Consider the following 14,434-nt stretch of genomic DNA (forward strand, 5'->3'; position numbering starts at 1 on the left):
TTGGAAAGTATCTAGGACTAGTTTGTCAAGTTTTTGCACTTTACTAGCATAATTAAATGCTGAATTTTGTTATTTAGTGCAGAATTCTGCATTTAAAGTGTGTTTTAGGCACTTCCCAGCACTGTAACTATCACCTAGTGACGCAGTTTTATGGTCCTCACTTCCCTACACTCCCTACTAGTGTAGTATTCTATCTCTGGCTCATACTGGCCTCAAAAACATTGTCTGTCTAGGTGCTGGCACTGTCAGCATGATTTCTGGGTTATCCGCTCAGTGTGCTAACTGTGCTTTGTGCATCAAGTTTGTCACTAAAGTTTATGTGAAATAAATGAAGTGAAAGTATGAAATGTGATGCATATGTATGTATATAACAGAAAACAGTAAGCAGTTTAATCACAGTTGTAATCAAGCACAGTCATTAAGCACAAATTAAATATTAATTAATTGTACGGATACCTGTAACTGTGAGGGTTGTCACATTCTCCCCCCCCCCCCCCCCCCCGTTAAGAAAATTTCGTCCCGAAATTTTAGGTTCTGCTTCTAGTTGCAGGGGTCTTGGGAAATAAATGGGGGTATTTCTCCTTCATACGATCCTCACGTTCCCACGTGAATTCTTGGCCGTGTCGTGCATTCCATCGAACTTTGACGAGTTTGACACTACTCCGGCGTGTTTTGTTCACCTTCCAATCAGTGACCTCAACTGGTTCTTCAATGAAGTGGAGTGTGTCGTCGATATGAACTTCGTCAGCAGGAATGACCACTGTCTCTTGAGTTAGACTCTTTTTCAGGTTTGATACATGGAATGTATCATGAACACCATTAAGTTCAGCAGGTAGGTCCAACTTGTATGCTACAAGCCCAATCCTTTGCAGAATTCTGAAGGGACCAATGTATCTGGGATTCAATTTCCCACGCTTTCCAAAGCGTGCCACACCCTTCCAGGGTGAAACCTTCAGTAAAACTATATCTCCCACCCCGAATTCCAGAGGTTTCCTTCTTCGGTCCGCATAACACTTTTGTCGATCGCGAGCCGCTTTGATGCGCTCTCGGATCTGTGCAATCTTGTCTGTCGTTTCCTGGACCAATTCCGGACCAACTAGTTGTCTATCACCCGCGTCAGCCCAACAAATCGGTGATCGACATTTGCATCCGTAAAGAGCTTCGAACGGTGCGGCTTGAATACTTGCATGGTAACTGTTGTTGTATGAAAATTCCACCAATGGTAGGTGAGTGTCCCAACTTCCACCTAAATCCATTACGCAAGCTCGCAACATGTCTTCTAATGTCTGAATTGTTCGTTCACTCTGTCCATCAGTTTGCGGGTGAAACGTTGTACTTAGATTTAGCTGAGAACCAAATGCTTCCTGAAAGGATTGCCAAATCCTTGACACGAATCTTCCATCTCTGTCTGAGATGATTGAGAGAGGCACTCCATGTCGTGCAACGATCTCTCTCATGTATATCTCAGCTAGTTTACTCGTGTTGTCCTTTTCCCTGATGGGTAAGAAGTGTGCAGATTTCATTAAACGGTCTACTATCACCCAAATCGTATCGTGGCCTTTGGGCGTCCTTGGCAGTTTCGTTATGAAATCCATCGAAATTTGTTCCCATTTCCATTTGGGTATTTCAGGTTGCTGTAGAAGACCTGAAGGCTTTTGGTATTCGACCTTTACCTTGGCGCACGTTAAACATTTGCTAACATATACTGCAACATCGCCTTTCATCCTTGGCCACCAGTAGAAATCCTTAAGGTCTTGGTACATTTTATCCGCTCCTGGATGAATCGAGTACCGTGACTTGTGAGCCTCGTCAAAAATAACCTTTCTCAATCCACCAAACAGAGGAACCCAAATTCGTTTCATGAAGCACAAAGTTCCTTCCTCGTTTGGTACCAACTGCTTCTCCATCCCACGGAGATATTCATCCTCAATATTCCCTTCCTTGAGAGCTTCTCTCTGCGCGGCACGAATGCGCAATGAGAGGTCTGTCTGGACAATCATTTCCAGAGCCCTAACCCTTATGGGCTTGATCCTTTCTTTACGACTTAGGGCATCGGCAACCACATTCTCCTTCCCTGGGTGATACTTGATTTCGCAGTCATAGTCGTTCAATAGTTCAACCGAGCGCCTTTGCCTCATGTTAAGCTCCTTTTGGTCAAATATGTGCTGCAGACTCTTATGATCAGTGAAGATTGTACATCGCGTACCATACAAATAATGTCGCCAGATCTTCAACGCAAATACCACCGCACCTAACTCCAAGTCGTGCGTGGTATAATTTTTCTCATGGACCTTCAACTGGCGAGAAGCATATGCTATAACTTCCTGTCGCTGCATCAACACGCAACCCAAACCTTGACGTGAAGCATCGCAATATACCACGAAATCGTCCATTCCTTCGGGTAGCGATAAGATCGGTGCATCACAAAGTTTGTTCTTTAACAACTGAAACGCTTCTTCTTGTTTATCTCCCCAATCGAACTTCTTGTCTTTCTGGGTAAGGGAAGTCAAAGGTTGAGCGATTTTTTAGAAATCCTCAATGAACCTTCGATAATAACCAGCCAAACCTAAGAACTGTCGGATCTCGGTTGGCGTCTTTGTAGTTTCCCAGTTCTTTATCACTTCGATCTTTGTGGGATCCACATAGATTCCATTTCCATTAACCACATGTCCAAGAAATTGGACTTCGCGCAACCAGAACTCGCACTTCGAGAACTTGGCATACAACTTCTCCTTTTTAAGTAGCTCCAAAATGGCTCTTAAATGTTGTTCGTGCTCATCCTTCATCTTTGAGTAGATCAAAATGTCATCAATGAACACAATCACGAACTTGTCGAGGTACGGTTTACAAACTCTGTTCATCAAATCCATAAAAACGGCTGGCGCGTTTGTCAACCCAAACGGCATAACCAGGAACTCGTAATGTCCATATCGAGTTCTAAAAGCAGTCTTGGGAATACTTTCCTCTTGAATTCTCAACTGATGATATCCTGATCGCAAATCGATCTTTGAGTAGAAACTTGAACCTTGCAGCTGATCAAATAGGTCATCAATTCTCGGCAGAGGATATCTATTCTTGATTGTCAACTTGTTCAGTTCTCGGTAGTTGATACACATGCGGAAACTACCATCCTTCTTCTTAACAAACAAACCTGGAGCTCCCCAAGGTGAGAAGCTTGGGCTGATAAATCCTTTGTCTAACAGCTCCTGGAGTTGCGTTGACAACTCCTGCATCTCCAAAGGCGCAAGTCGATAGGGTGCCTTAGCCACAGGCGCGGCGCCTGGAACTAAGTCAATGTTGAACTCGACTTGTCTTTGCGGCGGTAATCCTGGCAAGTCTTCTGGAAAGACTTCAGGATATTCTTTTACGACTGGAATGTCTTCGATCTTTGGCTCAGCAGCTTCTTTATCCACGATGTGTGCCAAGAAGGCAACACATCCCTTCTGTAAACACTTTCTAGCTTTCAGATAGCTAATGATTCTCAGGGGCATATCGTGCTTTTCTCCATGGACTACGATCGTCTCTCCATCTTCTATTGGGATGCGAATGGTCTTTTCGTGACAAACAATCTCGGCCTTGTTGCTTGACAACCAATCCATCCCTACCACCACGTCGAAACTTCCCAACTCGACTGGTAGTAGATCCAAAGTGAACTCGCATTCTCCCAGCTCAATTACACATCCTCGGACGACTTCATTCGCTTCAACTAGCTTTCCATTAGCCAGTTCAATTGAGTACGGAATATCTAACTTACTAGCGGTTAACCCAAACATATTCTTAAATTCTAACGATACAAAGCTATAATCGGCACCAGTATCAAACAGAACAGATGCAAAGCGTTGGTTTATAGGGAACATACCAGTGACAACGTTTGGATCCTGGCGCGCTTCCCTTGCGCCAATGTTGAAAACTCTCCCATAAGCTTGATTCAGCTTTGGGCATTCCCTCTTAAAGTGCCCAACATCCCCACAATTGAAACATCCCGGTCCTCGACCATTTCCATTTCCATTTCCACCTTGAGTGTTGTTTAGGTTGCGATTTCCACTCCCAGCTTGGTTCGCAAAATTCCCACGGTTTCCATTTCTGCCATTCCCTCCTTGTTGGCGGCTTCCATTACCATTCCCATAACCTCGATTACCACCACGCCCAGCACCAGTTCCGGCCCAACACGTATCCTTCGAGTGGCTGGTCTTTCCACATGACTCGCATTTCCTCAATCTGCATTGGCCAGAATGATGGCGCTGGCACGTATCACACTTGGGCAGAGTGCCCATGTAACCCTTTCCTTTGTTTTCGACACCGGTTGTGGCTCTGGCCGGTGTGCTCAGCTCACCCTTCTTGCTCACGTTACTGGTACCTTGCTTGATGTTGGAAAATTTCCGTTTGTTTTCACCAAACGACTCCACATGAGTCTCTTTCTTTTTCGGTTCAGTAACTGAAAACTTGTTCAATCTAATAGCTTCCTCACTAAGTGCCACACTGAGATCGATGGCTTCCGTAATCGTTGCAGGCTTGGACGTGGTAACCATGCTCATGATCTGGGGTGCCAATCCCCAGATAAAGCGCTCAACATGTTTAAATTCGGGCGTGACCATGTACGGCACTACATGGGACAAATCGTGAAACCTTTGAACATATTCTGCAATCTTAGAACCATCTATCTTTAGGTGCCAGAACTCCGTTTCTAACTTTTGTATTTCAGCACGCGAACAATACTTCCTCCTCATGAGCTCCTTCAGCTCATTCCATGATAACGCATAAGCTGCCGCTTCTCCTAAAGTTTGCACTTGCAGATTCCACCACGATAGGGCACCATCCAGAAACAGCCCTGAGATGTAGGTCACTTGTTGCTCGGGAGCACACTTGCTCATCCTTAGGACAGAGTCTGTCTTTTCAGCCCACCTGACAAATGCAACAGCACCTCCAGTGCCGTCAAAATTCACGGGCTTACAGTCGAGGAATTGCTTGTAGGTGCACCCTGCACATACGTTAGAATTTACAAATGGTATTAGCGGACGTGCTAGAAATATCCAAATGTATTGTAATATATCTCAAACGACTTAACATTACCTTTGGGTGGATTGTTATTGCCGTTGTTGTTCGAGAAATTTCCGCTTGTCTCCGCATGGGAGGCCGCACACTGAGCTATAGCCGCGGCAATTATCCCTTGGAGTTCCGCTTCAGTAGTGGGCATGCGCGCATCACGTCGTGGAGGCATCTTCTAAAAGATGATCACGTAGGTCAGGTCATAGTAAGTAAATAATATGTGTACGTAATAACATTCATCAATCACATAACATCACATGTTATAACATAAAGTAAATAACTCAACAAAGCATGTAGTGAGAACGTTGCCATTGAGCTTTCATTAATCACGACCACGTTATTCTTTTTACAAGTTTTATAGTACATCATACCATCCAATGATATCATAGGGTCACATCACCCTCAAAATACAAGTCAAACTACACATATCATATACAAAAAGTGTGGTCTCTCAGATAATGGCATTACAGGGGGCGTAGTCCACAAAAACGGCTCGCCCGACGGTGCAACAGGTGGTGCAATATGAGGAAACTATGACAGGAACGGAAAAGATGATGACAGTACGGGTGGAACAGAAACAGGCGGCTGCCTCGATGAACCCTCTCCAGGACGAGGTGGCGGTATGTCCTGGAGGAATGTGATGGGAAGATCAGTGCGATGGACGTCAGTGGTGTGTGGGGGAAACAATGGAATCTCAATAGGTGCAGAAACGGGTGCTACGGGAGGAGTGACGGGTAGCACAAACGGTGGGTAGTCGTCATCATCCTCGATCCACCTGTTACGGGTGTCAGCATAACGAGGATCTATGTGAGCGGCGAAAGGTGCACGGTCAACCAATACCGGCATGGGATCAGGTAAAGGTGCATCAACAATAGGATCATCCACCACTGGTGGTGCAACAATGGGAAGGTCAGCAACGGGTGGTGCAAAGGCTGGTGCATCATCAAGAACAGGGTCGTGCTCTGGTGCAGGATCAGGAGCAACAACAGGCTCTGGGGCCATGACAGGCTCAGGGTCAACAAGGTCCATATCAAAGTCGGCAGGGATGTCAAACAACGGATCAATAGGAGCCACTGGCGCCTCTAAGGGCTAGTCCATATGAATAAACTCGATCTCATGATCAGGATCGAAATCAGGAGGAATAACTGGATCAAAATCGTCATCGATCTCATGGTCAAACTCAAACTCGTGTGCCGGACCAGGTGCAGCTGACATCGCTACGTCGGGGTCAGCGTCAGGAGAGTGATGCTTCACACCCTGGTCGTGCAAAGAAGCAGATGCTACAGACTCCAACGAGTCTAGAACAGGTGAATCAAGAGGAGCCTCCTCTACAGGGGCCTCAGCAACAGGAAGGATAGCATCAACATCGATCGGGACCCCGCCCTCATAGTCGTCCTTAGGGGGACCCTCCTCGAAAAGATCAATGTCGTCATCAGACACGACATCGAGTGGCACATTCGCCACGGGAAAAGCAGCAAGTGGAACGGGAGCAGGGATCACAGCAAGAGGGAGATCCCCAGCAGGAATGCCATCAGCAGGCTGAACCTCAACTCCGATGTCTGGCAGAGCGAACGGCTGAAAAATCATCGTCATCTGTACTCGTGGTATCTGACGTGTATACGTCTCCCTCGGATGGTATCTCATCATCTGACACAATCGCCATGGGTCCATTGTGTCTGATACTCCTGTGTCGGAAGAAGAAACCATGGTGTCTATAACACAACCACACATATGCACAAATATCAACATGAAATCAAATAAACATGTAAGTCACAATAAAACAAACAAGTAATTCTCCTAGTCTCCCTAGACTACCCTCCTAGTCTCTCAGACTGAACTCCCTAGCCTCTCAGACTAACTCCCTTCTCTCTAAGACCAACTCCCAGTCTCTAAGACTAAACCTCCCCAATCTCTAAGATTGAACCCTTCAGTCTCTAAGACTGAACCTCCCTCAGCCTCTAAGACTGAACCTCCCAAGCCTCTAAGGCTGAACCTCCCCAGCCTCTAAGGCTGAACTCCCTCAGTCTCTAAGACTGAAATATAATTTTTGAAAAGTGTATTTTTTTGCCCTTTTTTTGTAAAAATGTTTTGTATCCTGGATCTGGACGCTTTAGTGTATGCAATGTAAAAATGTTTTCGTGAGAGCCCTAGTGATCATAGTCTAGACTCGAGAAAGAATCCTAGTTCGCTATGATCGAGGCTCTGATACCAAGCTGTCACACCCTGGCTTTTGGGGAAGCGTGGGTTTATTTGGTGTGACTTCTTAATACCATAGAAACAATCATAACAATGCCATATGAAAATAAAACACGTGATGATCATCCATTCATTAAATTTTAAAAGTTACCACAACATCATTGTTTTAAAAGTCGACACATAAAACGAAATACAACCATGACATAATTAAAACATGTTCACATGACACCACAAAAGACTTGAATAAAAACATGGTTTAGAGACATGTAACTTGTCCAGGTAAGGGTTACACATCCTAAACCTGGATGACATCATTATTCCCTACGCAGCTTGACACGATTGCACACTTCGCCAGATCCATTAATTTCCTGAAATACATGTAGTTTGAAAAATCAACAAAAGTTGAGCGAGTTCATGTAAAATTGAGTATGTATAAACCTTTCATGTATGAATAAAAGTCTCTGGTATGTAGCAATAAGGAAAAAGAGATCACCAATGGGTTGCAAAGCCACTGGTATGTGTGAAAAGGTGTAGGAAGACTCAAACCTAGCAAATTTGTTACCGGGCTTCGGCTGTAAGACACAGTCACCTCTATGGGCCACCCCGGCCTCACGGGTGTGGGCTCGCTACACCCAAATAGATTTATCACTCTTGTGTCCCTCGGTCCTAACAACGAGGATTGATGGCCTTAAGTGTTGTACCCACCCCTCACATGATCTAGTAGTAAACCCTCCCTACGCTAACCATACCATGTAAATAAATGTTTGTAATAATTGTCGCATGTATTTCACCCCCGAAGTATAAAACTGAAAACAGTAAAGAGAAAAGGGGGACATGAACTCACAGAAGTACGTATCCTGTAACGTCAATCTCAAACTCGATCAGCTACCTGGCGACCTACAACGTACTAATGTCTATTAGACGAACGGTCGTGCCTTGGCTTAGGGTTTAGTGTTTTGAGTTGCGATACTTTGATATTATACTTGTTAAAATAATAATAATTATTTTAACTTAACTTTTGTCTTTAGGAAAAATAGTTAGGCAACTATTTCGTATCCACACTTCTCAAGTATTTATATGTGTATTTCCTTCCCAAGGATGGGGGTATTTATACATGTACACTTGTAATTCTGAAAAATATCTTTTAAGTCCCACTTAGAAAAAATATATTTAAATTATTTGTCTAAAACATCTTAATCCAAAATATACATATTTTTCCCAAAAATATTATATTTTACTTCATAGATTTTCCAAAATAATATTTTACCAAAAATATACGTGTGAAAGTATTTTTCTGAAATATTACATAAGTCATGTTTTAGCGTTTCGTATTGCTTTAACAAATGCGTAACTTAAATATTTATTTCGTGAGAGTTTTGGGTATTATTTTGGAGTTGTAATTTTATGGAATACATGAGTTATATTATTTCATCCTAAAAATAAAATAACTAGTTCACAAAATAAACAAACAATCACACAAGCGTTTTAGTATAAAATATATATTCTACATATATATTTATCAAATTTTATTTACGAAAATCAACCTCTGGCACTTAGTATTTTTGTAATAAAAATCATGGCGAAGTTTATTTTGAAAACCAAGTTAAAAATATATTTGTAACACTTGTTAGAAAAATATTTTCTAAGTGTTGAAATTTTAGAAAAATTTCGCCAGAGTTTCCTTTGTAAATGGAGGCGTCCATGCTTACTAGCATATCATTTTCTTTTATAAATCATTCAATCAATTCTCAATCATCAACATACAACCTCTATTTACCAAACTTGTCAAAAACAAGCATAACTATAAACTTATGAACTTGAAAATTTATAAAAACATGTAGTAACTTACTAGAACACTTAGTAAGTCTTGTTACCTTCCAAAATGTGATTAGTTCTTTAAAAACTTCATTTTTAAGAGTTTGAATATTCACAACTTCTTGTCATATTTTCTAAAAATATTTCTTTGTATTTTCTTGTTACACAAGTGTTTCTACACTCGTTTATCCACTAAAAATGTGTTAAGTTTATGTAAGATCCAAGTTTTAACAAAACTCATACTTTTCACTTGGTTCTTTCGAAAAACCACTCATGGATCTTCAGATCTACAAGATTATAACTTACTTTGATCTTTATTTTTCAAGAAAACATTTATTCATTCAAGTTCATAGTTTATGTGTGGATGTTTCCATCATCCTACACATCTCTAACTTTCACATCTTGCTAGTTCATGTTTTTAATCATGATCTAGCAAGTCCATATTGTTATGGGTGAAATTCTGAGCCCATATCCTGACCTTGTATCTTGATTTTTTATTAGTTGTATATGATCAGGATACCGGATCAGGATACCGGATCAGGATACCGGACCAGGATATTGGTAACATCCTGAGGCAGTATCCTGACTATTACTAACAATTTGCTTGTAAATGTTGGCTACAAGGGACTAACGTTCATGAAGACCAAGTCATCCTGAAGACCTGCTCGAATTGGTTAGGATAAGGACGTTGATGGCGGAAAAATAGCTCTTGTAACGGTCAGCATTGAAGATTGGCGTGTTTTATGGAAAGTTACGAAGATTGGTCAAAGATATTAATGTTGTAACGGTTATGGAAGCTTAAATCCCGGAGTTATAGTTAGTAAGCGCGTGGAAAATGAGTGGAAACAGCCTAGCAACGTTCAGAAAGGAAATAATCTCAGTATCCCGGATTTTTAGCATAATATCCCGGATTTTTAGCATAGTTAGTTATTTCCTTTTACTATATAAAGGAATGCATGGATCATAGGAAGACACGACTTTCACACACACAATTTCTCGTACACTCTTGCTCTCTACCACCTGTAACCACTCACAAACACAAACACTTGTACTCGAATCGCATTGTAACACTTAGTTGATCCGTGTCATATCCTGCATTGTATCCTGTTATTCAAGCAATAAGAAGAACAAGGCAGCCAACGATTGTCAGCTCCCAAGGTTTTATGCCGAAGATCTAGATTGATCAAGGGCTTTCCTCGTACATCACGTGTCAACCTTTACATTTTTGCTCATTGTTTGATTATAGATACAGCTCGATATCCTGAGCCGTATCCTGAAACTGTTTTCGCAAACTAACAAACCAACATATTTTTCATAAAGTATTACTAGCACAGTACCTCACAAAACTAATTTGATCACTTAATTGCTTAGGTAATTTTTGACCAAAACAATTTGGCGCCCACCGTGGGCAAGTGGTGCTATTTCTACTAAAAGCTTTTGTAAAATCGTTAATCGGTTTTCTATTTTCAAAACTTTTTGCTACACTATTTTCAATGGCCTCAAGATCAAACATGAGCTCTTCCACCATGTCTTCTACAACCTCTGCAACAATTGGTTCGGTGCTTCCACCACCTCCTCCAAGATCGCAAGCCTCTTCTCAAGGAGCTGAAATTCCTGTGGCTCGGGATGTTATCCCCGCTCGCAATATTCAGGGATCCGGTCCTGTTTTGGCCTCTAATGAAGAAATTCTAACTTTGTTTGGTAGTGTACAGGAACAGATGAGGCAACAGCAGGAGACCAACCAAATGCTGATGAGAGAGATACAACTCTTGAAATCTAGCTCAAGAAGGCCCACTAAGGATACTATCACTCCCTTGCAGCCTAGATCTTTGAACTTCAGTTCGGCAGTATATACTGAGGATAACAGGGGGAATATTGTGCCTTGCCATTCCCAGACTCATATTCCTGAGATACCCTCTTCGGTCAGGGTGTCAACTGTGAGAAATCCAGGATATGCTCCAGGATGCGCTCCAGGATATGACCAGAATCACCAAGCTGGTAAATTGTCTATTAACACCAGTATCCCTGTTACTAATAATCTTGGATCATTACAGGATGCAGGTGTGACATCAGCGATAACCAGTGAGCTTCAAAAGTTGAAGGATATGATATCAAGTGTGCCTGGGATAGTGCAGCCTATACCGGAAGTATCCCGGGATAGTCACAATATATCCCGCTTTGCTCACCCCATTTGTGATGCAGAAATCCCAAAGAGATTCCAGACCCCTAACATGAAGCTGTATTATGGGACGACGGATCCTGAGGAGCATATTGCCCAGTATAGGGAGAGGATGGAGATTAACCCTATCCCGCCAGAACTTAAGGAAGCATGCTTGTGCAAGGGCTTCGGCTCTACTCTAACAGGATTAGCCTTGAAATAGCTTCTAAATGTTCCACCTTATTCAATTACATCATTTGCTCATTTAGTTAATTTGTTTAATAGTCAGTTTTCTTGTAGTAGAAGCTTTGAAAAACTAACAAGTAACCTCTACAGGATAACACAGGGGCCTCAAGAATCCCTAAGGGATTATGTGAACAAATTCAGCAGGGAATCCTTGGATATCCCACACCTTGATGTTGCTACAGCAGTCCAAGCATTCAAGATGGGACTACAAAAGGATTCCCAGTTTTATCAGGATCTTGTGATGAATCCTTGCAGGAACTTGGACGAAGCTCGAAACAGGGCCTTGAGATATATCAGGCTGGAAGATGATAAGAAAATGCAAGAGAGGATGAATGCATCCTCAACATATGAACCAACTAATAGGAAGTCAAAATCCTCATACAAACCATATCGTTCTAAGCCATATGACAGGAATGATAGCAAAAAAGTGAACGCTGTTGAAAATGAGGATCCTGAGGAGTATCCTGAATTGTCAGAATATTGTTTTTCTGTTAATATACCTGAACTAATGTATGCTATGCAGGGTTTGGGAGATAAAGCCAAGTGGCCTCGGAAGAATCAACAAAAAGCTGATTGGAAGGATAAGTCCAAATGGTGTGCCTTCCATGAGGATTTCGGACATGTTACTGAGGATTGCATTGCCCTGAGGAAAGAAATAAGCTACCTACTAAGCAAAGGATATCTGAAGGATCTTCTGGGCAGAAAGAAGAATAAGGGTCAAGATATTGAGAAGGATCCTGAACGAGCAGCATCACCTCTCGCCGACGCCAAGATAATTAACTTTATCTCAGGAGGGTCCGATATCTGCGGAACTTCTTATTCTGCAACCAAAAGACACGCAAAGGAGGCTAAGGCTGAAAGGGGGAACAAGCCAACCAGGATGTCAACCCTCACAACTGATAAAGTGATCGCGTTCGATAGCGATGACAGGGATACTGTCCAGGATCCTCACCATGATGCTTTGGTAATAACGTTATATGTTGCTAACCATTTTGTGCGCAGGATATTGGTGGATAATGGCAGCTCCGTCAACATAATTCAGCTGGAAACCCTGAAGAGAATGAACATCCCCGAGATGGAGATTACCTCAAAGTCCACTATGCTTGTAGGGTTTAGTGGAGAAGCAAAGAATATTGTTGGGGAGATAAAACTGCCCGTATATGTTGAAGGAGTCAACTCAATACAACGTTCCTGTGTGATGGATTCTCTATCCTGCTATAACATCATACTGGGAAGACCATGGATTCACGACATGAAGGCTGTCCCATCAACATATCACCAATGCATCAAGATCCCTACCCCTTGGGGAGTTGTCAAAGTCGATAGTGATCAACAGGAAGCGAAGGAGTGTTATTCTTCTTCTATGAAATCCTCAACAAAGCCCAGTGCAGCATAGCAATTAAAGATGCGAGGCCAGGATATCATGGAGGCTTCAGAACAGGATGTGAAGAAAATTATCCTGGACCAGGATAATCCAGATATCTCGGTGCTCGTAGGAACCAATATCCCTCAGGATATTGAAAATCAGTTAACTAACTTTTTGAAATGCATGATGTCAACATTCGCATGGAAGCATGAGGATATGACAAGTATTTCAAAGGATATTATAACTCACAAGCTTGGAATTGACAGGTCTTTCAAGCCTGTCCAACAAAAGAGAAGGAAATTTGCTCCAGAACGAAACGTAATTATTCAAGAAGAGGTTGAAAGACTATTGAAGTCCAAGATGATCAGGGAAGTCAAATTTCCCAAGTGGCTAGCAAATGTGGTCGTGGTTCAAAAGAAGAATGGGAAATGGAGAGTTTGTGTAGATTACACAGACTTGAACAAAGCATGTCCTAAAGACCCATTCCCTCTGCCTCATATAGACTCGATGGTGGATGCCGCTGTCGGTCATGAAATGTTAACCTTCATGGATGCATCCTCAGGATTCCAGCAGATCCAAATGGAACCTTCAGACCACGAGGATACTGCTTTCATGACACCAACAGGTATTTACTGTTATACTGCTATGTCTTTTGGTTTAAAAATGCAGGTGCAACGTACCAGAGATTGGTGAACATGATGTTTAAAGACAAACTGGGGGACACCATGGAGGTGTACATTGACGATATGGTAGTCAAATCCAAGAAGGCTGAGGTTCATCTCCAGGATATTAAAGGAGCATTTGATATCCTGGACCAGTATAACATGAAACTAAATCCTGCCAAGTGCCATTTTGGAGTGGGGGCAGGAAAGTTTTTAGAATACATGGTGACTAAAAGGGGTATAGAAGCAAGCCTGGAACAGATCAAAGCTATCCTGGATATCAAGTCACCATCCAACATGAAAGATGTGCAAAGATTAACTGGACGAGTAGCGGCATTGAACAGATTTATATCAAGATCCTCAGAAAAATGTAAAGAATTCTACGATATCCTGAAGAAGAATAAGAGGTTCGAGTGGGGAGAAAAGCATGAAGCAGCCTTACAGGAATTAAAGCAATATCTTTCAACCGCACCTCTGATGATGAAGCCCGAGGATGGTGAACCATTATCTCTGTATCTTGCAGTATCAGGGAATGCAGTAAGTGCTGTTTTGGTCAAGGATCACGAAGGTCAGCAGTATCCTGTCTATTATGTTAGTAAAAGTTTATTAGATGCTGAAACTAGATATTCTCATCTAGAAAAAATGATATTAGCCCTAGTTATGGCATCAACTAAGCTTAGACATTATTTTGAGACACATAAGATTCATGTTAAAACTAATTATCCTGTTAAGAATGTGCTTAGGAAACCTGAGATGTCGGGTAGAATGGCTAAGTGGTAAGTAAAATTAAGTGCCTATGATCTAATATATGAACCTAGAAATGCTATAAAGTCTCAGGCTCTAGCAGACTTTGTGGCTGATTTCAGTAGTGATATTCAAAATGAAATAGACCTAGAAGTGCAACAACTCGGAGAAAATATAGAATCTTGGACACTATATACTGAT

At 42.0% G+C, this 14,434-nt stretch overlaps 1 protein-coding gene across 1 annotated transcript; it reads right to left on the minus strand.

Moving 5' to 3' along the window:
- Window positions 1-5,577: 5,577 nt before the first annotated feature.
- LOC110944764 (leucine-rich repeat extensin-like protein 3) lies at window positions 5,578-6,075 on the minus strand. The gene has a single exon (XM_022186413.1). It carries the CDS (start codon window positions 6,073-6,075, stop codon window positions 5,578-5,580), a length of 498 nt encoding a protein of 165 aa, XP_022042105.1.
- Between the last annotated feature and the right edge of the window lie 8,359 nt (window positions 6,076-14,434).

The sequence above is a fragment of the Helianthus annuus genome, chromosome 6, assembly GCF_002127325.2.
Source record: "Helianthus annuus cultivar XRQ/B chromosome 6, HanXRQr2.0-SUNRISE, whole genome shotgun sequence".
Taxonomy (NCBI): domain Eukaryota; kingdom Viridiplantae; phylum Streptophyta; class Magnoliopsida; order Asterales; family Asteraceae; genus Helianthus; species Helianthus annuus.